The sequence below is a fragment of the Ahaetulla prasina genome, chromosome 4, assembly GCF_028640845.1.
Source record: "Ahaetulla prasina isolate Xishuangbanna chromosome 4, ASM2864084v1, whole genome shotgun sequence".
NCBI lineage: Eukaryota > Metazoa > Chordata > Lepidosauria > Squamata > Colubridae > Ahaetulla > Ahaetulla prasina.
Window position 1 is genome coordinate 20,381,882 of NC_080542.1, and position 24,858 is coordinate 20,406,739.

The window sequence follows — 24,858 nt, forward strand, 5'->3', positions numbered from 1 at the left end:
GCCAGTTGTTACACAAGGGGTCCTATGTTGGACGGCCAGGAAAATGTCTATTTTCGTTTGCCAGTCGCCTGGACTTATCCTAGATAGTGCTTCCTTGGTGCTCCGAACGAAACGTTCTGCAAGTCCGTTCGTCGCCGGGTGGAAAGGCGCCGAGAGGACATGTCTGATGCCCTCTCCCGCTAAATACCCCTCAAACTGGTTTGCCGTGAATTGCGGGCCGTTGTCAGAGACTAGGGTGTCGGGCAGGCCGTGTGTTACGAATAGATGCCTTAGGACTGTGATTACTGCTTCGCCCATTGTGCTTTTCATGAGGATTATTTCTAACCATTTTGAGTAGGCATCTACCACAATTAAAAAGGTCTGCCCATGGAACGGCCCCGCAAAATCTATGTGAATCCTGGACCAAGGCCCCTGGGGTTTCTCCCACTCTCTAACTGGGGCTGTAGGGGGTAGCGACCTCGACTCTTGGCAGGATTGGCATTTCCCTACCCTGTCGCTGATGTCCTTATCCATTAAGGGCCACCATACATAACTCCTCGCTAAACTCTTCATCCGCACAATCCCTGGGTGGCCCACATGCAACAGTTCCAAAACATTTTCGCGTAATTTTTCTGGGATAACTACCCTATCCCCCCATAACAGACACCCCCCTTGAACAGACAGTTCTGATTGTTTTTTTGCAAAGTCTTTGAAACGCTCGCCCGGCGCAGCGGGCCAACCCCTTTGCACCCAACCGATTACAGTCCGAATTGTAATGTCTCTATACGATGCCCTAGCCACCTGCTTGGATGTGACTGGGCCAGAGTCCAAAGAGTCGATTAGTAAGACGGGTGTCCCCGGGGTGGGGTCCTCAATTGTCTCTGGTAAAGGGCATCTGCTCAGAGCGTCCGCATGCCCTAAGTCTTTTCCTGGGCGGTGGAGCAATTTGTAGGAGTATGCCGCTAGGAAAATAGTCCATCGGGTCAGCCTAGGAGAAAGTGCCACGGGTGTTGGGCGGTCACCCGCTAAAAGCCCTAGAAGGGGTCTGTGGTCCATGACTATCTCGAAATCTCGCCCGAACAAGTATTCATGAAATTTCTTAACCCCGGAGACTATGGCCAACGCTTCCCTATCTAACTGGCTGTAGTTCCTTTCCACAGAGGACATAGTCCAGGAATAATACGCTATAGGGGCTTCTGTTCCATTCGGTAACCTATGGCTGAGCACCGCCCCCACCCCATATGGTGAAGTGTCGCAAACTAGCACTAGTGGCAACGTGCCATTGTACTGGATGAGGAGGCTATCGCTGGACAAAAGGTTTTTTACCCCCTCAAATGCCCTAGCCTCTTCTCTGCCCCAGGACCACACAGCTTTCTTTGCTAGCAACTTATGTAGCGGCTCAGCTACTGTTGCTTTATTCTTCAAGAATACCGCATAAAAATTAACAAGCCCCAAGAATGCCGGTAATTCTGTTTTATTTTTGGGGGCTGGGGCCTTTCTAATGGCCCGTACCTTGCTCTCTGTGGGGTGGATCCCTTCCCTGTCTATTCGGTATCCTAGGAATTCTACAGATTTCACCCCAATGTGGCATTTGTTGAGCTTAACTTTAAGCCCCGCAGACCTAAAAATGCCCAACACCTTCCTTAGTTTTACCCCGAGTTCCTCTAAGTTTTCAGCTGATACCAATACATCGTCGAAGTATGGTACCACTCCTGGCAGGCCCTGTAATAATCGTTCCATTAGGTTCTGGAAAAGCCCTGGGGCCACGCTAACTCCGAACTGGAGTTGCGTACATTTGAAAGCCCCACGGTGCGTGACAATTGTCTGCGCCTCAGCTGTGCTGCTATCTACAGGTAGCTGCTGGTAGGCTTGGGCCAAATCGAGTTTGGCGAAGACCTGCCCTTGCCCTAATGAGTGTATCAAATGTTGCGCCACTGGAACGGGGTATGCACTTTTCTGCAATGCTTTGTTAAGCGTTGCTTTGTAGTCAGCGCAAATTCGGACCGAACCGTCCGGTTTGACTGGGGTTACTATGGGTTTCTCCCATTTTGCATGGTCGACGGGGACTAATATTCCCTGGCTTACTAGCTTGTTCAATTCTTGGTCAATTTTAGGCTTTAGGGCGAATGGAACCCTCCTAGCCTTTAACCGGATGGGGGCGACTTGGGGGTCAAGGTTGAAAGAAATAGGGGTCCTCACGTACTTGCCCAGGCAATCCTTGAATACGTCCTCGAACTCCTTCAGTAGTTCGTCTCTGAGGATGACGTCGCTCCTGTGGACCCCGGTCACTCCCATGCCCAAAGCTCGGAACCAGTCCAACCCTAGCAAACTCGGTAGAGTTCCGTTTACTATGGTGATCGACAGGGTCTTTGTGAATTGTCCATATTTGACTTGGACGGATGTGGCTCCTCGAACAGGGATCCGATTCCCCTGGTAGTCCTGCACTCTCAGCTTCTGGGTTTGTAGCTGACGTTTAGCGATCGCTGGCAAGTCTCTCACGATGGTGTCCCAGGACATAATTGTGATTGACGACCCAGTGTCTACTTCCATGGGGCACTGCACCCCTTCAATGTAGACTTGGGTAAATATTTTCTTCTCTAGTCATGTTGATGCGTGGCCCACTCTCACAGTGGTCTGGTTTAACTTCGCGCCCTTTTTAAATGGACCAATCCTGGGCCGCTTCGCTGCTCCCGCGCTCTGATTGGTCAGTTTGAATTTTTGGCGGGAAGGTTGGGGGGCTCGGCAGGCCCGAGCTATGTGTCCTTTTTTTTCACACCACCGACAAACCGCGTCCTTGAATCTGCAGTTTTGCCGTTGGTGTTGCCCCCCACAACTCACACATTCGTCCCGGTCACCTCTCTCCAGCCTCCCGGTGTGGAACACCTCTTCCTCTTCCTCACCTTCCGATTCGGCCTGGACTTCCTCGCTGTGGACCGGTGTAGTCTTTGTCCCGGCACCCTGCGCGTTTGGCTTTTGCAAGGTCTCCGCCGCCTTGGTGGACATCTCATGAGCTCTGGCTTCGTCCAGGGCTATCGCTAGAGTCAGGTTGCTTTTAGACAGCAGCCGCCTTTGTAGTCTGATGTCTCTGACCCCACAAATGAGCTGCTCGAGTAAGGAATCCTCCAAATCTCTGTACTCGCAGTGGTTTGCGGCTTTCCTCAATGCGGCCATGTACACACTTATTGATTCGCCTTCTCGCTGTACCCGTTGCCTCAATTCGAAACGTTGGACGAACTTTGAGGGTACCGGTGCGTAGTGCGCTCGAAGTGTTGTTTGTAGTGTCTGCCACGGTACCGATTGTACCGGCGTTGGCTCTGAGAGTGACTCCACCGTATCGAAGACCTCTGGACCGCAGTGGCTCAGGAAGTATGCTCGCTTCCGATTGTCCGAGACTCCCTGTAGTTCGTTTGCTTCGAGGAAACACTCGAAGCGAGCCATGTACGACCCCCATTTCTCCTTGGCTGGGTCGAATGGCGCTGGCGGCGTGTAGCTGGACATCGCTATTTTCTGCCTTCGAAAACTGGCTGGGTTTTTTGAATTCCTGGTTCCTTCAGCTCTTTCTTTCGATCTCACTGCCTCAACATCCCACCTTCGTCGCCAATGTTAAGTTCGGGCAATGAAGAGGCAGGAGACCAATGAGTGACAACAGCTCTTTAGTTTATTGTGACCCAGCGAAGAACAACCGGCAAAAACCCCTCTTTAAATACTCTTTTGGTTGAGGCTTCAACCAATCAGCAACGTGCAATTTTCCCGCCCAAAATTCCCTCTCAAAGTTCAAAATACATTACAGCTTCAATCTTGATTGCAGAAAATATGATTTTTGTAACAGAGTTGTTAACATTTGAACACACTGCCTGACTCTGTGGTCTCTTCTCAAACTCCCAAAAGCTTTAACCAAAAACTGTCTACCATTGATCTCACCCCATTCCTAAGAGGATTATAAGGGGCGTGCATAAGAGCACAAAAGTGCCTACCGTTCCTGTCGTAATGTTTCCTTTCATTATATCAAATTAATACAATTATTACATACTTTTGCTCATATATATGCTTATATGATATTTTGCTGATTTATGTTGATGCTTGTATATACTCTTGTGACAAAATAAAAATAAATTAAATAAATAAATAAATTTCAGCACTGTAGATTACAAAGATGACAAGCAACTAGCAAATCACACCAGCTGAATGGAGGGAAAATTCTATGTATGAGATACTGTGAATGTGCGTGGGAGAGAAGTATAAAACACATTTACACCTTTCCTAAGAAAGCTAATTATAAAAAATTGCAAATAATCAGGTGAGAGTTACTTTAAGTCAGTCCCAATAGCTACTGGGGTTTTTTCCTTGAAGAAACATGCTGGTTCTGAGTTGTTCCTTTGTGGTAGAGACAACACAGGAAATCTTGCTGCCACTATCTGATCTGTAGACCTCTTTCTGCTCCCTGATGGGAATAGGCTGAGGTATCTGCAGGCTGGTGAGGTTCAGCCAAATGCTGAGGGACCACATATACTTGGCTGCCAGCCAATGGTGGGATTCAAATAATTTAACAACTAGGGGAAGGTTACTGCAAAATCCCCATTTCCTCCTGATCAGCTGGGACTCGGGAGGCAGAGAATAGATGGAGGCAGGGCCAGTCAGAGGTGGTATTTACCGGTTCTCCGAACTACTCAAAATTTCCACTACCGGTTCTCCAGAACTGATCAGAACCTGCTGAATACCACCTCTGCCTCACGGGTGTCACCCAGTGACCCAGACGTGCCTTAAACATTGCCTCTAACAGGAAGGGGAGGGGGGGAATTATTCTATTCATAAATTGGCCAGATTTTGTAGTGGATGCATGGAAAGACGGTTTTTGAGGAAGCTGGGTGGATACCTATAGTTTGGAGCGTGCTATATTTCTCCTTTTTTATTTCTGCTTTTTAGAGTTTTGAGTTATTGTGGTGCATTTTTGCTTTACCATAGATAGTTCTAATTCCTTTTGGTAATGATGAATGTGTCCTCTATATAATAGAACCATGCAGATTGTATTTGTGGGAGGACTTTTTTTTTTCAGGTGTTGCTTTATTACTCCTGTTATGAATCTATAAGATGAGTGATCTTTTGGGTGTTCCTTCAATGGATTTGTATATTTGTCCATCAAACTGGAACTTCAAGTTGATAAAGGAGAATACAGTAAGGTCCCAAAGTCAAAATATTTTGAGTGTTTGGATGTTCGGCTAAGCATGGTGTGTGATGTAGTACTGTTGCAATTGAGACCTTCATTGATTTTGCATCCATGTATGTGAAGAATGGAATGACATCAATTAAACCATAATTTCATCATCTTCAACTCTCTTCAAGCAGACAAGTCTATTCAATAGTTAATACAACTTTGTTCTCTAATGGGTAGGTTTGGTCTAGGCAGAGTTTAACTTCCTGATGATCTTTGTATCCAATAAGTTGATGGTTTTCCATTTTGAATAAGAATTTTCTGTTTTTGAATGCATAATTTTAACATCACCTTTGCCAGATACCCATGAAGATCATTTGCAGTGTTAATTTAGACCTGTGTATAGTTAATTTTCCGATGAAGATAATATCAAAACAAAGAACTGAATGCTCTCCAAAGTGAGGCTTCATATGATTCAACAATTCCCTTAAAAATAAGATGATTATCTATTTAATTTTAGCAACAAAACCAATCATTGCTCAATGTTGGAAATTTCTTGAAAATTTAATAATTGATTTGTGAACGTGAGAATAATGAAGTTCCAAGGGCAAGAATTGTACTTTTGTGAAATCAGGTTATTTTTATGCTGTTAATTTTAATGGGTGTGGTTTTGTCGACTTTCAAAATACATGGAAACTTTCTATTTATGTATTTATTTATTGTGTTTGTCCTTATAACCTTGTCTACTCCTTATTTAGTTCTTTCTCTTTTTTGTGTACATTATTTACTTAATCAATTAAGCAAAATTAAAATCAATGCACAGGTGTTAACTTCCTTTCCTGTCCCAAAGTCTAAGGCTATCACCCATTATATCACCATCTTGGCAGGAGAAAGAAGAAACTGAATGTGATTTTTTTATTACAAGTGGGATCTGTGTCAACCAATTTATTGTTTAATGTAGGGGTCTCCAACCTTGGCAACTTTACGACTTGTGGACCTCAACTCCCAGAATTCCTCAGCCAGTGCAAGTAGTAAAGTTGCCAAGATTGGAGACCCCTGGTTTAATGGGTTCCCTACTTGTGATGAGCATATTAAAAATCTGTATCCTGGGAGATTCTAATATTATCGAGGACAGTGATGTCTGAGTTTGACACGGCCCACAGAGTGGTTAGAACCATCCCGCGGGGCCACCTTGGAAACAGTGAAGAACCGGCCTGCAGTGCCTCTGGCAGCAAACATGGGGCCCAAGGGCCAGGCTCCATTTTCTCTGGCAAAGGGCTAGCAAACCAAACCGAAAGCAAAACAAAACAAAAGGAGAAATGTTTCCCCTTTTGCATTTGAGCATCCAAGAAGGGGCAGGAAAGGAGAAAGGGAAAGAAAAAGAAAAAGAAAGAAAAAGAAAGAAAAAGATGGGAAGATGGCAAGAGAGCAAGGAAGGAAAAATAAGGAAAGAGAGAAGGAAGAAGAAAGGAGAATGAAGAGGGAAAGAAAAAGAAGAAAAGGAAGGAAGGAAGGAAGGAAGGAAGGAAGGAAGGAAGGAAGGAAGGAAGGAAGGAAGGAAGGAAGGAAGGAAGGAAGGAGATTATAATGAGAGAGAGCGAGGGTCTGAGGAATGTCCTGCCTTAGCACTTGGCCACCACAGGTGTCCCCGACAGAAATGATGTCGAACTGGCCACACACCCCTAGCCACACACACATATACCCCAAGTTCAAACACAACCCTGATGCGTCCCTCAATGAAATCAAGTTTGACACCTCTGATCTAGGAGGCCTGGGGTTGCATTGGACTCCCAATTTTCTTAAATGGGCGAAGTGCCTAATCTTCCACTTTATCAGATACCACAACAGTATCCATCTCTGCATCTCCAATGGATTTACTCAAGCAAAAGCTTGAAAAACTGTACAGCTGATCCTCATAACAGTCAATGTTACCTCTATGAGAAGAAAAGTTGCCAATATATCTTAAGGGCAGGAATGTGTGATATCTGCTTCTCCAGTACCACCCCCCCAAAAAAACAACTTCTGTCTACAACTTGGTCCAGTTTATGAGCTGAGCTTATCTTCATTACAGGTAGTGCTTGACTTACAACAGTTCACTTAATGACCGTTCAAAGTTACAATGGCACTGAAAACAGTGACTTATGACCATTTTTCACTCGTTACAGTATCTCAATGGTCATGTGATTTACATTTGGATGCTTGGCAACTGACTCGCATTTATGACAGTTACAATGTCCCTGGGTCACGTGATCCCCTTTTGCGATCTTCTGACAAGCAAGTCAATGGGGAAGCCAGATTCACTTAACAACTGTGTTGCTAACTTAACCACTGCAGTGATTCATTTAACAACTGCGACAAGAAAAATTGTAAATTGGGGAAAAACTCACTTTAAAAAATTCTCACTTAGCAACATACATTTTGAACTTAATTGTGTTTGTAAATTGAGGACTACCTATATAGAAAAATGTTTCCACTCCAACTGGCCAATCTATGTGCTTCCATTCTTGGATCACTGTCGGTACCTGCCCTCTATGAATGTTTTGTTTTGGGCTTTGATTGAAGGGATATCATTCAGTGAATCTGGACTGTTTTCTTCATTTCATCAATGGGTGATCCTTTTTTTAAAATAAATTCACCTGTGGAGAAGTGAAAAATTGGTTTCCTTCTCTTTCTCCTCCTCCTTCCTCCTCCTCTTCTGTCCTTCCTTCCCTCCCTCCCTCCTTCCACCTTTCCACCGCTGGACATACCACCAATCACAAAATATCTATCATTGGAAACCACATCCCTCAAAGATTGACACACAGAAAGTAACACAATTGGTGTACAAGTGAGATGGGTAATGGATCAAGAAAACCCACCACTGTGGCCAAACCAGAGGAAGGAGATGAGATCTAGAAAACGATTTCTTAAGTTCCTTTCTAACCAGTTAAGCCATAAACTGCTTAAGACTATACTGTAATGCAGAAAACCTCTAACTTTATCTATATGATTGGTCTCAAGGACAAACTACGCCTCTTTGAAAGCAAAATGTTCTGGAAATAAAAAAAAACAACAGTTGCCATTGTGAGAGTGATTGACATCGCATCGCACTTCAGATAAGCATTGCATGCCAAACTATAGAAGTATCCTTCATCCTGGGGAGTTCATAGTTGAGTTTGATGCTACACCAGAAGAGGATTTTTAAAAAAACTACTCATACTACAACCTTAAAAGAAATCCAATATAAGATAACGTAGTTACTGACCACAAACCAGAAAATGGTGATAGATCTGATGTCAGAAGTATACTTCTTTATTTTAATTATTTGTTCAATTTTTATAACCCGCCCAACTCAACCAAGTCATTCTAAGTAGCCTACAATGCTGCTGGTACAAAATTATAAAAATAAAAATTATTTATTCCAGACAGTACTTTTGACATCAACTTTCTTTTATGAATGAATTTGTACCACGTCACCTACGAGAGATGGCTGGCATAAAAATTTAATAAATAAATAAATAATATTTAACTGTGTGCTTAGCAACAGACCCTACTGAAAATGTTTCTGCAGTTGTGACTGTTATTTTCAAGAATGAATAAAGTATCTGATGATACCATAGAACCGGGGTGGGCAGGCCTGTGGACTTCAACTCCCAGAATTCCTGAGTCAGCATGCTTAGCTTGGCAATTCTGGGAATTGGAGTCCACAGGTTTCCACAGTTGCCTACCTACCCCTGCTATTGAAGATAGTATGACAACTCTCCTTTTTGAAAAGCTGGAAGATGTGGTAGTTGCCATAGTTGCCATGAGAGGTCAGAGTTACAACAACCGCGTTAAAATTAATTCTTGAAGCTAAATCCTTTAGCTGTCTTTGTCCTACTTGTTTCTCATTCATGGAATTTGCAATCAGAGATATTTTGTCAACTTCTATTGAGGCTGAATATTTTTTTTTTAATGGAATCAAAGCATCTCTGGATAATCCTCGACTTCTGACCCAAATGGAACTCGCCCATTACAGTTGTAAGTCATGATGTAATTCGTAAAGTGGGTTACCACATGACCGACCTGATTTTATTATCATTTTTCTCAACAGTTAAGAGATCGCCATGGTCATTAAGCAAACCCATTCTTTGGTATGAGGTACTTTGTGAAAACCTGAAAATAAATTCCAGATTTCATCAAAACATTGTAAATCATGATCATGTGACTTCTGGTTGATGCAAATGGCCATAAATGTAGGCTGGTTGAGAGCATCCAAAATGGGGGGACAGCCATTATCTTTGGGGGGGAGGTTTCCATTGTAACTTTGAACAGTTGCTACGTGACTGATCATAAGTCGAGGACTAGCTATATGTTTTGTTCTCTGCATTGACTCATCAGTGGTAAATGTTGATGCGACATTTGAAACAACCTCTCCACTCTGAGTACTTTACAAGAAGATGCAAATGTCAAGTGGGAGAAATTAAAGCCTATACAATAACAAAGTGGAGTAACAAAATGTTACTCCATTTTGTTCTCTTTCACAGGAATTGTTTCCTGGAGAACTGTGGCCGAAGGTGCTGGAATCTTAGAAATATCCCTATTTTTTAAATACTGACTGGTTTAATATGGTAGCCTAACATAATGTTTGAAATAAATTTTGTTAACAAGAGATTTCAAAACATCAAAAGTGGGAGTCAACAGTTTGCAGGGTAAAAGAAGACAAAAATTAAACAATCTTGCAGGGGTGTTGTTATTGTCGGCGGGGGGGGGGAACAATGATAGGAGATCCCTAGGTGAGTCAGATTGAGCTCCTGGAAAAAAGACAGGTTACAAATTTAGCACAGAGAACCAGTTTGATCTAGTGGTTAAGGCATCAGGATAGAAATCGGGAAACTGTGAGTTCAAGTCCTTCCTTACGCATGAAAGCCAGTTGGATGACCTTGGGACAGTCACTCTCTCTCAGCTCAACCCACCTAACAGGGTTATTGTAGGAGGAGGAAAGTGAGTTGGATATGTTTTCCTTGCGTTATTTATAAAAATAATAAAGGGAGAACACAAATAAATTAAAATATATATAACTAAAATAAATAATAAACATTTAAAGGAAAATTAGCATAACTACTGTACAGAAAACTAGTGAATTGGCAAGGAAACAGCTACAAGGACGAACAGAAAAAAAACAACCCAAGTATATACATTACACTAATCAGGTTTAACGTGATCAAGAGATCACTCAGCAAACGTTTCTCAAACCATCCAGCAAAGCATAGCTAACTGCATTTTGCAATGGCATCTTGTGCTGGTCAGCTGGCACTTCCTGTGGTTGCAAGTGTGTGTGTGCGATTTGTCAATTTTTTACATTTTCAGCAACAACAAACCCCGCTTTTGTGGTGAAAAATCGTTCATCCTCGTTCAAAATTAGAGCAGGCGAACCGTTCCTTTAGAAGTGACTCTGCCCAAATTTTCAACTTTTCTTTCCCTCTTGAAGTTTTCGGACAGAGAAAGCCTGCCTGCTTAAGCAGAAAAGAGCAATTTACTCCTGAAGAACAGATGATTATAGCAATGGGTAGGATAATCTGTAACAGGCCATGGATATGCAGGGTTAGCATTTTAACCACCATTTAACGGATGGTCTGAGTTTGAATGATGAAATACCATCCTATTATCTGGAAGTGCTCAGAATCAAATCTGAGAATTTTGCATACAAGATTTGCTAAATAACAGCTCCGCCCTTGAGTCTCTCTGGCTGAGTGCTCAAACATCATCCTCAGCCCTAAAGGCAACCTTTGCAACCTCATTTATGACTTGTTTTTCACTTCCATCCCTCTCCGCCATCACCCCATCAACCAGTCTTTAAAAGAAAGGAAACAGTAGAGAGTACCCCAATCTTTCACTCAACCATGAGATTTACATAGACCTTCCTCCCTTGCCCACAAAACCAGCTTACCTCGCAGACTCAGTCCGATCAGCAGGGTGAAGACTAAACCAACCATGGTGAAGTGGTGAAAAACAGGTGTGAGAGAGATCACTTTCCAGAGCGCATGGCCAGAAGCGCACACCACCAGGTCACTAATTTGATAGCCTCTTCTTCTCTTCCTCCTGAAACCACCGAGGCTCAACTCCCAAAACAGAAATGGGAAGAAGTGAAGCTGAATTTCGACATCAAATAATCTTCTGCATAGCAAGATCTGAAGGGGGTGGGAGGAGTGAAAAGAGGAGGAGAGGAAGCTTCTTCTGGAGCGACATCTGACATCACCAATTTAAGTTTTAAATATCAGGGTTCCTGAGCAACCCTCAGAAAGCCATGCTGCACCATTAGCATCTGATCAGCCTGAATGGGATTGTACGGATTTAATAAAAGCTTCCTGAGAGACACCAGGGGATTTCATTGAAAAGCCCCACACCTTTTTAAAATGATATAATGCAAGAACCAGCAGTATGTATGGGTCATGTCGTGAGTCGCAATTATTCTTTTTTTGTAGCTTCTGAAGGACCCTAGAAAGTTTGTCAGGGCAGATAATAAAAAAGAAATCTGATTTTCCTGCCCCCTGTGTTTGCTTTGAGAGGCTCTGAGGAGATTTTAAAAGGTACAATGTTTATTTATTCATGAGGTTCTTTTTTTATCTCACAATTTTTTTAACTTTATAAGTAAGTCAAGGCAGCAAACATACATACTGCTCCTTCCTCCATCTATTTCCCCCACAACAACTCAGCAAGATGGGTTGGGCGGGGGACAGTGATTACCCCAATGTCACCCACCCTAAGACAGGACTAGAACTCACCATCTCCTGGATTCTAGCCTAGAGCCTGAACTACTAAACCAAACTGGTTCTCATCCACTTCACCTCTTTTTGTTGGCTCCAAGTCATCCAAAATTTATTTTTTTGGCTGGCAAATGACCAAGGAGTGTTTGAGAACCCTAATCAAGGCTTGGGCCACACAAGAATTGTGAGTCAAAGGTTTAATCCCCTTTGTTTTAATGATTTAGGGTCCCCCCCTCTAAAACAGAATTGGATAATCCATGTGGCCCTGGCAGATCCATTTTTGGCTTATACAAAGCCACACTGCCCCTTCAGAGATGAGTTATGGCACAACTTGCCAATAGTTGTTCACACATGGAAATATGTGAGGAGGTGTTAATTTCTACTTCTGAACCAAAATTCAAGGATTGGCACTGCAGGCAGCCAACCAACAAGACAGCAAGCTGGCTGCAGTCCAGAAATATGCGAACTCAGCCAAGACTTTTTAAAGCAAAAAATTCATTTTACCTAAGGCTAAAGACAGCAATGGCCCCAGAGTTAAGGTTTGGCCTGGATCAAGACCAAGAATCCAATATAGGTAGTCCTCGACTTACAATCAAAATTGAACCCAAAATTTATGTTGCTAAGTGAAATAGTAGTTAAGCAAATTTTATCCCGTTTCAAAACCTTTCTTGTCACAGTTGTTAAACGAATCACTGCATTTGTTAAGTTGGTAACACGTGGTTGTTAAGTGGATCTGGCTTCCCCATTCAGAAGGTCAGAAGGTCGCAAAAGGGATCACATGACCCTGGGATACTGCAACTAAATACGAGTCAGTTGACAAGTGTTTGAATTTTGATCCCATGACCAGGGGCGGTGGGTGGGGGGATGCTGCAGCTATCAGAAGTGTGAAAAATGGTCATAAGTCACTTTTTCAGTTTTGTAGTAACTTTGAAAGGTCACTAAATGAACTGCTGTAACTTGAGGACTACCCGTAAACTAAGGACAAATGGAAAAGACAGACATCAGATGTGGTGAGTTAAAATCCACATTTCGAAATACGGCATAGCATGGAAAACACAGAATAACAGAATAACCTTGGAATTCTTCTAATGCAACATGAGAGAGCTGAGGCTTGAAAAGCTGGTGGGGCAATAAATAAGCCAAGCTCTCTCTCTCACACACACATACACACACACACACCTGAATGCTGAGCTGCAGTCCCTGACTCTCCTGAATCTGGAAGGATAAATGTGACGATGTGCTCTGGTTTAATAATAATAATAATAATAATAATAATAATAATAATAATAATAATAATAATAATAATAATAATAATAATAATAATAATAATAATAATAATAATAATAATAATAATAATAATAATAATAATAATATTTTATTTGTATACCGCCTTCTCCCAAGGACTCAGGGCGGTGAACAGGCAGATAAAATATAAATACACACAATAATTAAAAACATCCCTTAAAAAACTAATTTAAATGCCCAAAATGTTAAAAAACGTACTCCCCCGTAAAATAACAAAATTTAAAAAACCCATCCAATAGACATAAAAACCAGGCTAGTCCAGCCATACAAAATAAATAAGTTTTAAGTTCGCGGCGAAAGGTCCTAAGGTCAGGTAATTGTCGAAGTCCGAGGGGAAGTTCGTTCCAGGTGTGAGCCCCACAGAGAAGGCCCTCCTGGGGCCGCCAGTCGACCCTGTTTGGCTGACGGCACCCTGAGGAGTCCCTCTCTGTGGGAGCGTACCGGACGATGGGAGATAGAAGCCGGCAGTAGGCGGTCCCGTAGATAGCCCGGTCCTAAGCCATGGAGCGCTTTAAAGGTGGTAACCAATACCTTGAAGCGCACCCGGAAAACAACAGGTAGCCAGTGCAGTCTGCGCAGGATAGGTGTTATGTGGGAGCTCCGAGACGCTCCCTCAATAACCCGCGCAGCCGCGTTCTGAACTAGCTGAAGTCTCCGGGTGCTCTTCAAGGGGAGCCCCATGTAGAGAGCATTGCAGTAGTCCAGGCGAGAGGTAACGAGAGCATGAGTGACTGTGCATAAGGCATCCCGGTCCAGGAAGGGACGCAACTGGCGGATCAGGCGAACCTGATAAAATGCTCTCCTGGAGACGGTCGCCAAATGGTCTTCAAAGGACAACCGACCATCCAGGAGCACGCCCAAGTTGCGTACCTTCTCCATCGGGGCCAATGATTCACCCCCGACAGACAGCCGCATCTGCAGCTGACTGTACCGAGGTGCCGGCATCCACAGCCACTCCGTCTTGGAGGGATTAAGTTTGAGCCTGTTCCTCCCCATCCAGACCCGTACGGCTTCCAGACACCGGGACAGCACTTCGACAGCTTCACTGGGGTGGCCCGGGGTGGAAAAGTACAGCTGGGTGTCATCAGCGTACAGTTGGTATCTCACCCCAAAGCCACTGATGATCTCACCCAGCGGCTTCATATAGATGTTGAATCATATGAAATCAAGATGTTTACAACCTGCTTTTTGTATTCTTTAAAAATTCTTTAAAATTCTTTAATTATTCTTTAAAAAAAAATAGTTGCAAAAGAAAAAGATAGAAAATGAAAGGAGGAGGAATCGGTGTTTAATTTTTAAAAAAAATAAGAGCTTTGGAACTTTGAGGATCTGGAATGTCTTTAGAAGTTACAACGGCACTGAAAAATGTGATTTGTGTTCTTCACACTTCTGACCTTTGCAGCATCCCCATGGCCGTGTGATCAAAATTCAGACATTTGAGAACCGGTTCACATGGTTCATACGGGTTCAAATGAAAGTAGAAGGAATTAACGTTTAATTTTTTTTTTAAATAAGAGCTTTTGGAACTTTGAGGATTTGGAATCTTTTTATATTGACCCTTTTGGAAGTAGAAGAAGCAAATCATCTCAGTGTCTGAGAACATGAAAAACTATTTCTACCAGAGTGCATTTGAAGCAAGTCTGTAGCCATCTCAACTTGACATCCATTTGTGGTTTTGTTTATATTTTGTTTTCACTGCCTTTCTCTGGTTCTCCCATAAATAGCTTTTAAAACATCTGTCAAATATCCACAGGCCTTTTTCTCACTGCAGAAAAAGGGATGCAGGTCAGTAAAAGTAGTCCTCAATTTATGACCAGTCACTTAGTGACCATTCAAAGTTACAACGGACCTCCCCAGAGCTCCGTTTTAAGTTGCAATGGCCATCACCTCTCCTCCTGGGTCAAGGGATTGCATTTTGGGTGCTTGGCAACCCACCTAAATTCACGACCTTCTGCAGCGTCTTTTGCAGTCGTACAACCACGAAAATTTGTAGTATTTACTTTCGATTCCTGGCAGAAAATGCCCATTGGCTAAAATGGATTCGCTTAACTGTAAACTTAACCACCACGGTGTTTGAGTGGTTAAGTTTACAGTTAAACTTAACTGTATAACGCGATTGAGAATAACAATCATGATATCAGCTTAACAATTGCCACAAACTCCCCACTCCCCGATAAAATTGGACGCAGTCGTGTGGTGAACCCGCTTAGCAACCAGCATGACATATAACTGTTACTCTGGGCTCAGTTATGGTTGTAAGCTGTAAGTTGTCGACACTGAACGTCCGTTAGGCATGAGCAGGACAGATGAAAGAAGCAGATACTATTTCGAGGAGAGCGTATTTTCAGCTTCAGTGCAAGGCAACCCGCAGGTAGAAACTGGAGGAAATGAAAGCCAGGCAAACAACAGGGGATGTGGAGGCCTTGATGTAGATGCAAAATGGGCTTCCTGTTTCACCACCACAGGAAGTGGCAGGCAGAGGCAGTAAGGTACGCACGCAGCAGACATTCCTGCCGTGTCTCATCGCTTCAGCAAGAGATCCATTATGGTAAGAGAACCCAGAAAATTCATCGTCTTTCCTCAGGAGCAGGAACTCTTGAGATGACCTTTCTTTGTCTGGCCTTCAGGAGAAAGATTACGTTGGCTTCGCTACGTTGCCCACCCAGGTCCACCGGAAGACCGTGAAGAAGGGGTTTGACTTCACACTGATGGTAGCAGGTAAGTTGTTACACCACTAGCTTTCTCCATAGGAGGAAATGCCAACGTTTCTGCTCCCCAGCTTAGCTCACCAAGCCCAGCTGCTCTCTTCCCAGGACATGTCCTTGCCTCTTGCATCTGTTTTCTCTTCCTGAACCGATTTAGGCACGCTATGTTCTGTGGTGGTGCAGCATTCAAACACAAGAGCTAGATTCAGAAAAAGCACTTGGTACCCAGTGGGAGCACAACTTTCCTCTGCTATTCATTGAAGCAAGCTAATGGAACTTTTCTCCTTCCCCTCTTTCTCCTCCTTCCAGAATTGCCCATTGTACTGTAATCTAAGATGGTGAAAATGGGTGGAGTCTTATTTTGTCGATATCTTGTCTGGTTAAGAACAGACAGTTTTCACTTTTGAAATCAGTGCATCTGAGAGAATACCATTAACATCTAGTATTCATAATTCTTAAATTTTTATAGTACTAATCTCAAGAGCAATTAGTACTATCTTATGGTGCTATGTTAGAGAACAATCTACATGTGTGTGTGTGTGTGTGTGTATGCATATATATCCATGTATATAAGGGTAGTTTTCAATCTACAACAATGAAGCCCAAAATTGATGTTGTTAAATGAAATATTTAAGTGAGTTTTGTCCCATTTTACAAACTTTTTTGCCACAGTTATTAAACGAATCACTGTGGTTGTTAAGTTAGTAACAGGATTGTTAAGTGAATCTGGCTTCCCCATTGACTTTGCTTGTCAGAAGGTTGCAAAAAGTGATCACATGATCCCAGGACACTGCAACCATCATAAATATGAACCAGTTGCCCAGCATCTGAATTTTAATCACATGACCAAGGGGATGTTGCAATAGTCATAAGAATGAAAAATGTTCATAAGTCCCTTTTTTCAGTGCCGTTGTAACTTTGAACGGTCACTAAATGGATGGTTGTAAGTCAAGGGCTACCTGCATTGCTTCTTCCACTAACCCAATGGAAGTCTAAATATCAGGGCCAGGATAAAGTAAAATTGAGGCTTTCTCTTATTGCATTTGGGTCATTGATTCATTTCTATCATAAATTATACCCTGGACCTTGTTTCAGCCTTAAAAGATACCCAGATGTGTAGTAAGTTAGTAGTATGTAGTATGTTAGATGTTTAGATGTTAGTTAGACCAGGTCAGAGACTGAGTTCACGCACGTTATACATTATGTTGACCATTTGCTTGGCTTTGTTTAGCATGTCAGAGACCCCAGCCAATGGCAACTCACCCGATACATCATCATAAAGCAGTGATTTTTGCATACTCCTAACTTGTACTTGCCCTTAAACCTCTATATAGATAGTCCTCAACTTACAACCATTCATTTAGTAACTGTTCCAAGTTACGACGACATTGAAAAAAAGTGACTTACAACCAGTTCTTGCATTCTTGTACTTGGGTGATTGAAATTTGGGCACTTGGCAACAAAGCATTTACAATGGTTGAAGCAACCCAGGATCATCCCAGGATTATTTGTGATCTTCCAACCGGCTTCCAGTGATGGAATGCTGCCGGTTTAAAAAACCGGTTAGGTGAGCGCGTGCTTTGCGCGCATGCATGTGTCTAAGGCACTTGCACGCAGAGCTGGGAATGGAGCATTTAGAAGCTCAGCTGCTTACCTTCCAAGTCAGCAATGGTAAGTAGAACGGGGCGGGGGGGGGGAAGCAGCTATGCCGTGTGATTGAGATGAGCTAGAAAGCAGGAAATGAAGGACAGGATAGGGCGAGGGCGAGGGTGGGTGGACGGGGCCAGCTGATCTTTAGAGCTACCAGTTCTGAACCAGCTGAATTCCACCTCTGCTGGCTTCCAACAAGCAAAGTCAAAAGGAGAAGCTGGGTTTGCTTAACGTGTGATTCACTTAACACCTAAATACAATTCTCTAAACTTAACACCTAAATACAATTCTCTAAAGGACATAGAATTGAGCTGAACTTATTGAACAACTGTTTTGCCTAGCAACATAAATTCTGGTCCCAACGATAGTCGTAAGTCGAGGATTACCTGTAGTCAAACTTTCTGCATTCATTCTGTAGGAGAATCTGGCCTGGGAAAATCTACTCTCATCAACAGCCTTTTCTTGACTGATGTCTATAAGGACCGAGTGATACCAGATGCGCAAGGTGAGAGCAGATCTGATGATTTTGGGAAGATGAGCCTGGAGGAGTCACCTGATTAGGAGACCTCAGTGTTGGTCCTGCTTTCCTGTTTTCTGCTTCACAGCCAGGATCCCCCAGACTCTGGAAATTGTCAAACATGCAGTAGATATTGAGGAACAAGGAGTGAAAGTCAAGCTGACAGTGATTGATACTCCAGGACTTGGAGATGCAATAGACAATACAGAGTGGTAAGAGGCACCTAGAGAATAACAGAGTTGGAAAGGATCTTGGAGATCCTATTAAGTATATTAATTATTATTTGCATCTCAATCAATCAATCAATCAATCCATCAATCAGAACAGAGCTGGAAGGGACCTTGGAGGTCTTCTAGTCCAACCCCCAGCTCAAGCAGGAGAACCTATACCATTTCAGACAAATGGCTGTCCAGTCTCTTCTTAAAAGCCTTCAGTGATGAAATGGCCACAAGTTCTGAAGGCAATCTATTTCACTAGTTCTCATTGTTAGGAAATTTCTTCTTAGTTCTAGGTTGCTTCTCTCCTTGGTTAGTTTCCATCCATTGTTTTTGTCTTGCCTTCTAGCACAAAAAATAGATATGCCCTTGTGTTCTTTGTGGCAGCCCCTCAACCTCAAATATTGGAAAACTGCTATTATGTCTCCCCTTGTTCTTCTTTCCTCTAGACTAGCCATATCCAGTTCCTGCAACCGTTCTTTATATGTTTTAGTCTCCAGGCCCCTAATCATCTTCGTTGCTTTTCTCTGCACTCTTTCCAAAGTTTCAACTTCTTTTTTAATAATGGGGTGACCAAAACTTGATGCAGTATTCCAAGTGTGGTCTTACTAAAGTTTTATAAGGCAGTATAAACCTCAGGGCATGTCTATGTTTTAACTCTGTGTTTGAAAACCAAACAAGATAACATCTATTAAAAAAAATGTATACAGAATCTTGATTGGAAAGAGGCTGAGTTTACAGCAAACAGATTTAGAGATGACTTTGGGAGAGGTATTGAAAAAAAACCCATTAAGGAGAGAATAAGAAACAAGATTATAAGTAGTCCTTAATTTACAACCAGTAGAATTGCCAGAATTTCCTTTCCATTTTTAAGCAAGCCAAATTCAATTTTATGATATACTTTTTGCCACGGTTGTTAAGTAAAACACAGTAGTTGTTAAGAGAATCAGGTGGTCATTAAGTGAATTTGGACTAGAACTCACGGTCTCCTGCTCTCTATCTTGGTGCCTTAAGCTTTAGACCAAACTAGCTCTCTTTCTTTCCCTTTTATCCTACAGCTGGAAACCAATTGCCGATTACATTGATGGCCAGTTTGAACAGTATTTTCGGGATGAGAGCGGCCTTGACCGCAAGAATATTCAGGATGGCCGTGTTCATTGCTGCCTCTACGTCCTCTCGCCTTTTGGGCACGGGTACGATACACACAAGTTTAGGAGTAAAACAGAGTGAAAAGTGGGTGAGAGCCTCGCCCCTGGTCTCCTGGGAGGACCAGGTATCTCCAAAGGTAGACCAAGTCTTAGCTTAGTTCAACACAGCCAGGGCAAGCCATTGTATATAAACAGAGAGCAAATGCCACACCCACTATCACTGATGATGTTACCTAGTAGGGTAATTAAATGTCTGGAAGCGAACAACCAAGCGCATGTCATAGGTTCTCCATCATGGATCTAGGATGTTTTCCAAGGGCAGTCAAACCTCTGGCTTCTCCTCTTTTGCTACAGGCTCCGCCCGTTGGATATAGAATTCCTCCGAGCCATCCATGACAAAGTCAACATTCTGCCTGTGATTGGAAAAGCGGATTGCTTGACACCGAAAGAAGTGCAGCACAAGAAAGAAAAGGTACATGCAAGAAAAGAAAGAATAAATGTCGTAGATTACAAGGAAAGAGTTCTTTCCTTGTAATCTAAAAAAGAAGAGTTCTCCATTCCTCTGAAAACAACAAAATACCTTATCCCACCAGACTTGAAATCCTAGGCTTAGAAAACTTGGAACTCCGTCGCCTTCGACAAGACCTAAGTTTAACTCATAGAATCATCTATAGTAATGTCCTTCCTGTTAAAGACTACTTCAGCTTTAATTGCAATAATACAAGAGCAACCAATAGATTTAAACTTAATGTCAACCGCTTTAATCTAGATTGCAGAAAATATGACTTCTGTAACAGAATCATCAGTGCTTGGAATACTTTACCTGATTCTGTGGTCCCTTCCCATAATCCTAAAAGCTTTAACCAAAAACTTTCTATTATTGACCTCACCCCATTCCTAAGAGGACCATAAGGGGCGTGCATAAGAGCACAAACGTGCCTACCGTTCCTCTCCTATTGTTTTTCTTTTTTTCTTCTTCTTCATATATATATATATATATATATATATGTATGTATGTATGTATGTATGTATGTATGTATGTATGTATGTATGCTTATACCTCATTTTTACTCATATATATGTTTATATACTATATAATCTTTTTGTATGATACTTACATATATTGTTGTGACAAAATAAATAAATAAATAAATAAATAAAATGAAATGCAGACCCCTTTTGCCTGTATTACAGATAGTCCCTGATTTATGACCACAGTTGGGATTCTCTGTTGCTAAGCTAAGTGACTGATAAGAGAGTTGGGCCCTATTTTATGACCTTTTCTGCCATGGATGTTAAGCAAATTACTGCAGTTGTTAAGTGAAACATGCAGTCATTAAGCAAACCTGGCTTCCCCCATTGAGTTTGCTTGTCGGAAGCCGGTTGCAAATGCCAATCATATGACCCAGGGATGCTGCATCTGTCATAAATGCATACCGGTTGCCAAGCACCCAAATTCTGATCATGTGACCATGGGGATGCTGGGACCATGGAGATCCTAAGTGTCATTACATTGGCTTCTTCCAGCATGATTTTTTTTTAAAAATTTCCCTATTAAGATTTCCTTTGGTCTCCCATCCAGCCCCTAGTCATGCCTGATTCTACCTGAAAACCCCAGCATTAAATTCCCACCATCCTGTCCCTAGATACATTTCAAGGCTATTTTAAAATTACAGATTCGGCAGGAATTAGAAGCCAACAGCATCTGCATTTATGAATTTCCTGAGTGTGACTCCGATGAAGACGAAGTGTTCAAAGCTCAGGATGCCGAGATGAAGGTAAGAGCATTGTATGCTGGCTGGGGATTTCTGGGAGTTGAAGTCCACCCCTCTTCAAGTGGCCAAAGTCTAACACTGCATTAGCTAAGGCAGCCAAGGATCTGATTAACGTTTTTCCTCTGCAGAGAAGCATCCCTTTTGCTGTTGTTGGATCTAGCCACGTGGTCAGAGAGTTAAAGGGCAAAGGATTTCGGGGAAGAGAGTATGCGTGGGGAACGGTGGAAGGTAAATCTTTTTTAAGATTTCTTAAAATCTTTTTAAGAGTGACATGGGCAGCAGCGGGCGCTGTGCTGCAGGAAGTCAAAGACGGTACTGATCTCCTTTTCTCTTCCCCTAGTGGAGAACGCTGCTCACTGCGACTTCCTTAAACTTCGGAACATGTTGATTCAAACTCATATGCAGGACCTGAAGGATGTGACCCACGAAGTTCATTACGAAAATTACCGCGCACAGTACATTCAGAGTCTCACCAGACCCGGGGCTCGGGATCGCAGTAGCCGCGCGTAAGTCCGCTTTGGGACTTTGCAAAATGGGAATTTAGCTAAGAGAACTCAGATGAGGATGTCAAGAATGAATCAAGGGACTGTCTGGCATTGTATGACATAGGGCAGATGTGGGGAATTATGGCCCCTGGCTGGGGGATTCTACGAGTCCATGCATCTTAAAAGTTGCCAAATCTGAAAAAAACATGGGTGGTGCTCCACTTACGACCACGATGGAGCTCAAAATTTATGTTGTTCAGTGAGATATTTGTTAAGTGAGTTTTGTCCCATTTTATGACATTTCTTGCCACAGTTGTTAAATGAATCACTGCAGTTGATAAGTTAGTAACCTGGTTGTTAAGTGAATCTGGCTTCCCCATTGACTTTGCTTGTCAGGAGGTCACAAAAAGGGGATCAGATGACCCTGGGATGCTGCAACCGTCATAAATATGAATCAGTTGCCAAGCATCTGAATTTTGATCACATGATCATGGGGATGCTGCAAAGGTTGCAACTGTGAAAAACAGTCATGTCATTTTTTTCAGTGCTGTTGTAACTTTGAACAGTCACTAAATGAACTGTTGCAAGTCAGGGACTACCTGTAAAGCATAAATAAGCAAATCATAGATACATACATAGTAAGAATGTGACCCAGTGAAATTTAAAACTCCTGTTTCGCTAGGAAACTGTCACGCCAGAGTGCCACTGACCTGCCTGTCCTGCCAATGTCTGAGACAGAAAAATTAATTCGTGAGAAGGATGAAGAGGTAAGTCACAAAGAGAAACAGGACCGTTTTGCAAATATTTTGCACTTCCCTGATGGACTGAATTTTCCAACTATGCAAGCGAGAGGGTTGATGGCAAAGGAGAATTGATGGACCTCTGCAACATTCCACTCATTTTTCCTGCTTGATTTCCATCTAAGTTGCAAGGGGATCCCTTGACAATCTGCCAGTCTTGCCAGGTTGTCCAGACAAGAAACACATCCACGCACAACTTTATTTTATTCTAGGATTATATTGACAGAATATTGCAAGTTTGAAAGAACATCTCTACCCCCTTGCCTTTACAGCAGAGGTGGTATTCAGCAGGTTCTGACCAGTTCTGGAGAACCAGTAGCAGAAATTTTGAGTACCATATTTTTCAGAGTATAAGATGCACCTTTTTCCCCCAAAAGAGGATGAAAATCTGGGCGTGTCTTATACTCCAAATGTAGCCATGCCTAGCTTCTCAAACGGAAGTTTCAGAGGCTGAAAAAAGCATCAGAAACTAAGCTCCCAACAGAGCTTCAGACAAAAAGCCCCAAACAGAGCTTCAGAGGCTTTTTTTCTGAAGCTGTTTTAGAGGCTTTCGGAAGCAGAAAAAAGTTTTTTCTGAAATGGAGTTTCAGAAGCTTCAGAGGCAGAAAAAAAAAGCCAAAAAAAGCAAGGCACAGAGCTCACAACCAAGGAACCTGTTGCTAAAATTCACTGAAATTTGCACTGAGTAGTGCAAATGGGTGTGGAACCTTTTTGGAACTGCTGAAAGGACTGTGTTACACATTTGGGATAACCATGGCGTGAATGTCTAAACCAGGGGTCTCCAACCTTGGTCACTTTAAGACTTGTGGACTTCAACTCCCAGAGTTGGCTGAGGAACTCTGGGAATTGAAGTGCACAAGTCTTAAAGTGACCAAGGTTGGAGACCCCTGGTCTAAACCATAGACATTTAGCATGAGGATGTTACCTAGCTGGGTAATGAAACATCTGTAAGGAAACAACCAAGCTCAGACAGCAGCAGCAAGGACTTCACAGAAGACAAATATATTTCATAATTGCCTGCCACAGAGGGAAATGCAGGTTCCTGCTCCCTTAGTAACCATAGGTACAGGTTGGATGATTGTCTGTGCCCAGGGTAATCCACCAACTTCCCAACCCAAATCTCAGCCACTCTTGCCTAATAGTCTCAGGCTGCATCATGAGCGCAAATTTCATTTCTCCATTGCTTTTCCCAGCTCCGTCGGATGCAGGAAATGTTACGAAAAATGCAGGAGCAGATGCTACAGAAAAAGGGAGAACAATGCGACAGCTTGTGAAAGAGCCTCTTTTCCCAAGAATCAGAGGAATCCAGCCAGGGGGAGAAACCTCTTGCCTGATTTTTGGATCAGAGAAGCCCACCAGCTTTGGAAAATACCAGCTCTGGCAAATGAACTGTGCATTTGGAGAAGTAGAAAAGGGAATTCTTTCCTTCATTCATCTTTCCTCCTTTGACACAGCCATCTTTTCCCATCCATTAAGGCCCTGAGCATTTCTCACTTGCCAGCATAGCAGTGCTTCAATAATAATTCAAAACCCTCTAATAAAATGCAATTTTTGTATCTGTGCCAGGCCTTGAATTCTTAATGCAGTTCTTCTTTCCCAATTTCTTTCTTATAAGGTATTTATATCTAAAGTATGATCCATTCATGATTTGGGTTTGAGTCTTGTCCAAATCAAATGCAGATAATCCTCGACTTATGACCATAATTGAGCCCAAGGTATCTCTTGCTAAATAAGAAATTTGTTAAATGAAGTTTGCCCCAATTTACGACCTTTCTTGCCACAATTGTTAAGTGAAGCACTGCAGTTGTTCAGTTAGTAACACAGTTGTTAAGTAAATCTGGCCTTCCCATCGATTTTGCTTGTCAGAAGGTGATCACATGATCCCAGGACTTCAATCATCATAAACGTAAGTCAACTGACGAGTGTCCAAATTTTGATCACGTCACTATGGGGATGCTGCAATGGTCATAAATGTGAAAAATGATCATGTCACTCTTTTTAGTGCCACTGTAACTTTGAATGGCCACTAAATGAATGGTTGTAAGCTAAGGACTATCTATAGCTGCTTTTCAATAGGACCCAATCATTAATCTAAATCTGATTTATTCAGGATCTTATCAGGACACCTTGGGTGAATTGACACAACTCACTCAACTATTTTGTTCCTTTTGTCATGGAGGAGCGTTTTTTGTGATGGCAGGCAGCCCCATCATGATTAAACCATCACCTCAAATATTTTCAACAATATCTATAGGTCAAGAATGCTGAGATATTAAGGTTCAAGAATTGGTAAGAAGCCAAAAAAAGATGACCCTAAGAAAATTAACTCTTTAGTTCTTGGCTTAATATTATACAGGTAGTCCTCAACTTACAACCTTCATTCAGCAACTGAAGTTACAATGGCA

The 24,858-nt window shown here is 42.5% G+C and overlaps 2 protein-coding genes across 6 annotated transcripts in view; one reads left to right on the forward strand and one right to left on the reverse strand.

The window, feature by feature from the left end:
- ITGAL (integrin subunit alpha L) overlaps positions 1–11,575 on the reverse strand; it is an 81,226-nt gene extending 69,651 nt beyond the window's left edge. Inside the window, exon 1 of the mRNA XM_058179433.1 lies at positions 11,037–11,575. Within this exon, the coding sequence (XP_058035416.1) occupies positions 11,037–11,082 (46 nt within the window). The 5' untranslated portion in view covers positions 11,083–11,575. The remainder of the gene's footprint in view (positions 1–11,036) is intronic.
- SEPTIN1 (septin 1) overlaps positions 1–24,014 on the forward strand; it is a 52,513-nt gene extending 28,499 nt beyond the window's left edge. For 2 of the 5 annotated variants that reach the window (XM_058179460.1, XM_058179459.1), the window contains 10 exons: positions 15,786–15,876; positions 17,932–18,018; positions 18,119–18,242; positions 19,304–19,438; positions 19,748–19,865; positions 21,070–21,171; positions 21,297–21,396; positions 21,509–21,674; positions 22,336–22,420; positions 23,647–24,014. In XM_058179460.1, the coding sequence (XP_058035443.1) occupies positions 15,786–15,876; positions 17,932–18,018; positions 18,119–18,242; positions 19,304–19,438; positions 19,748–19,865; positions 21,070–21,171; positions 21,297–21,396; positions 21,509–21,674; positions 22,336–22,420; positions 23,647–23,727 (1,089 nt within the window). In that variant the 3' untranslated portion in view covers positions 23,728–24,014. Of the gene's footprint in view, positions 1–15,623; positions 15,707–15,742; positions 15,877–17,931; positions 18,019–18,118; positions 18,243–19,303; positions 19,439–19,747; positions 19,866–21,069; positions 21,172–21,296; positions 21,397–21,508; positions 21,675–22,335; positions 22,421–23,646 lie in introns of all 5 variants that reach the window. The other 3 variants (XM_058179462.1, XM_058179463.1, XM_058179461.1) reach the window with 2 other exon arrangements.
- The last annotated feature ends 844 nt before the right edge of the window (positions 24,015–24,858 follow it).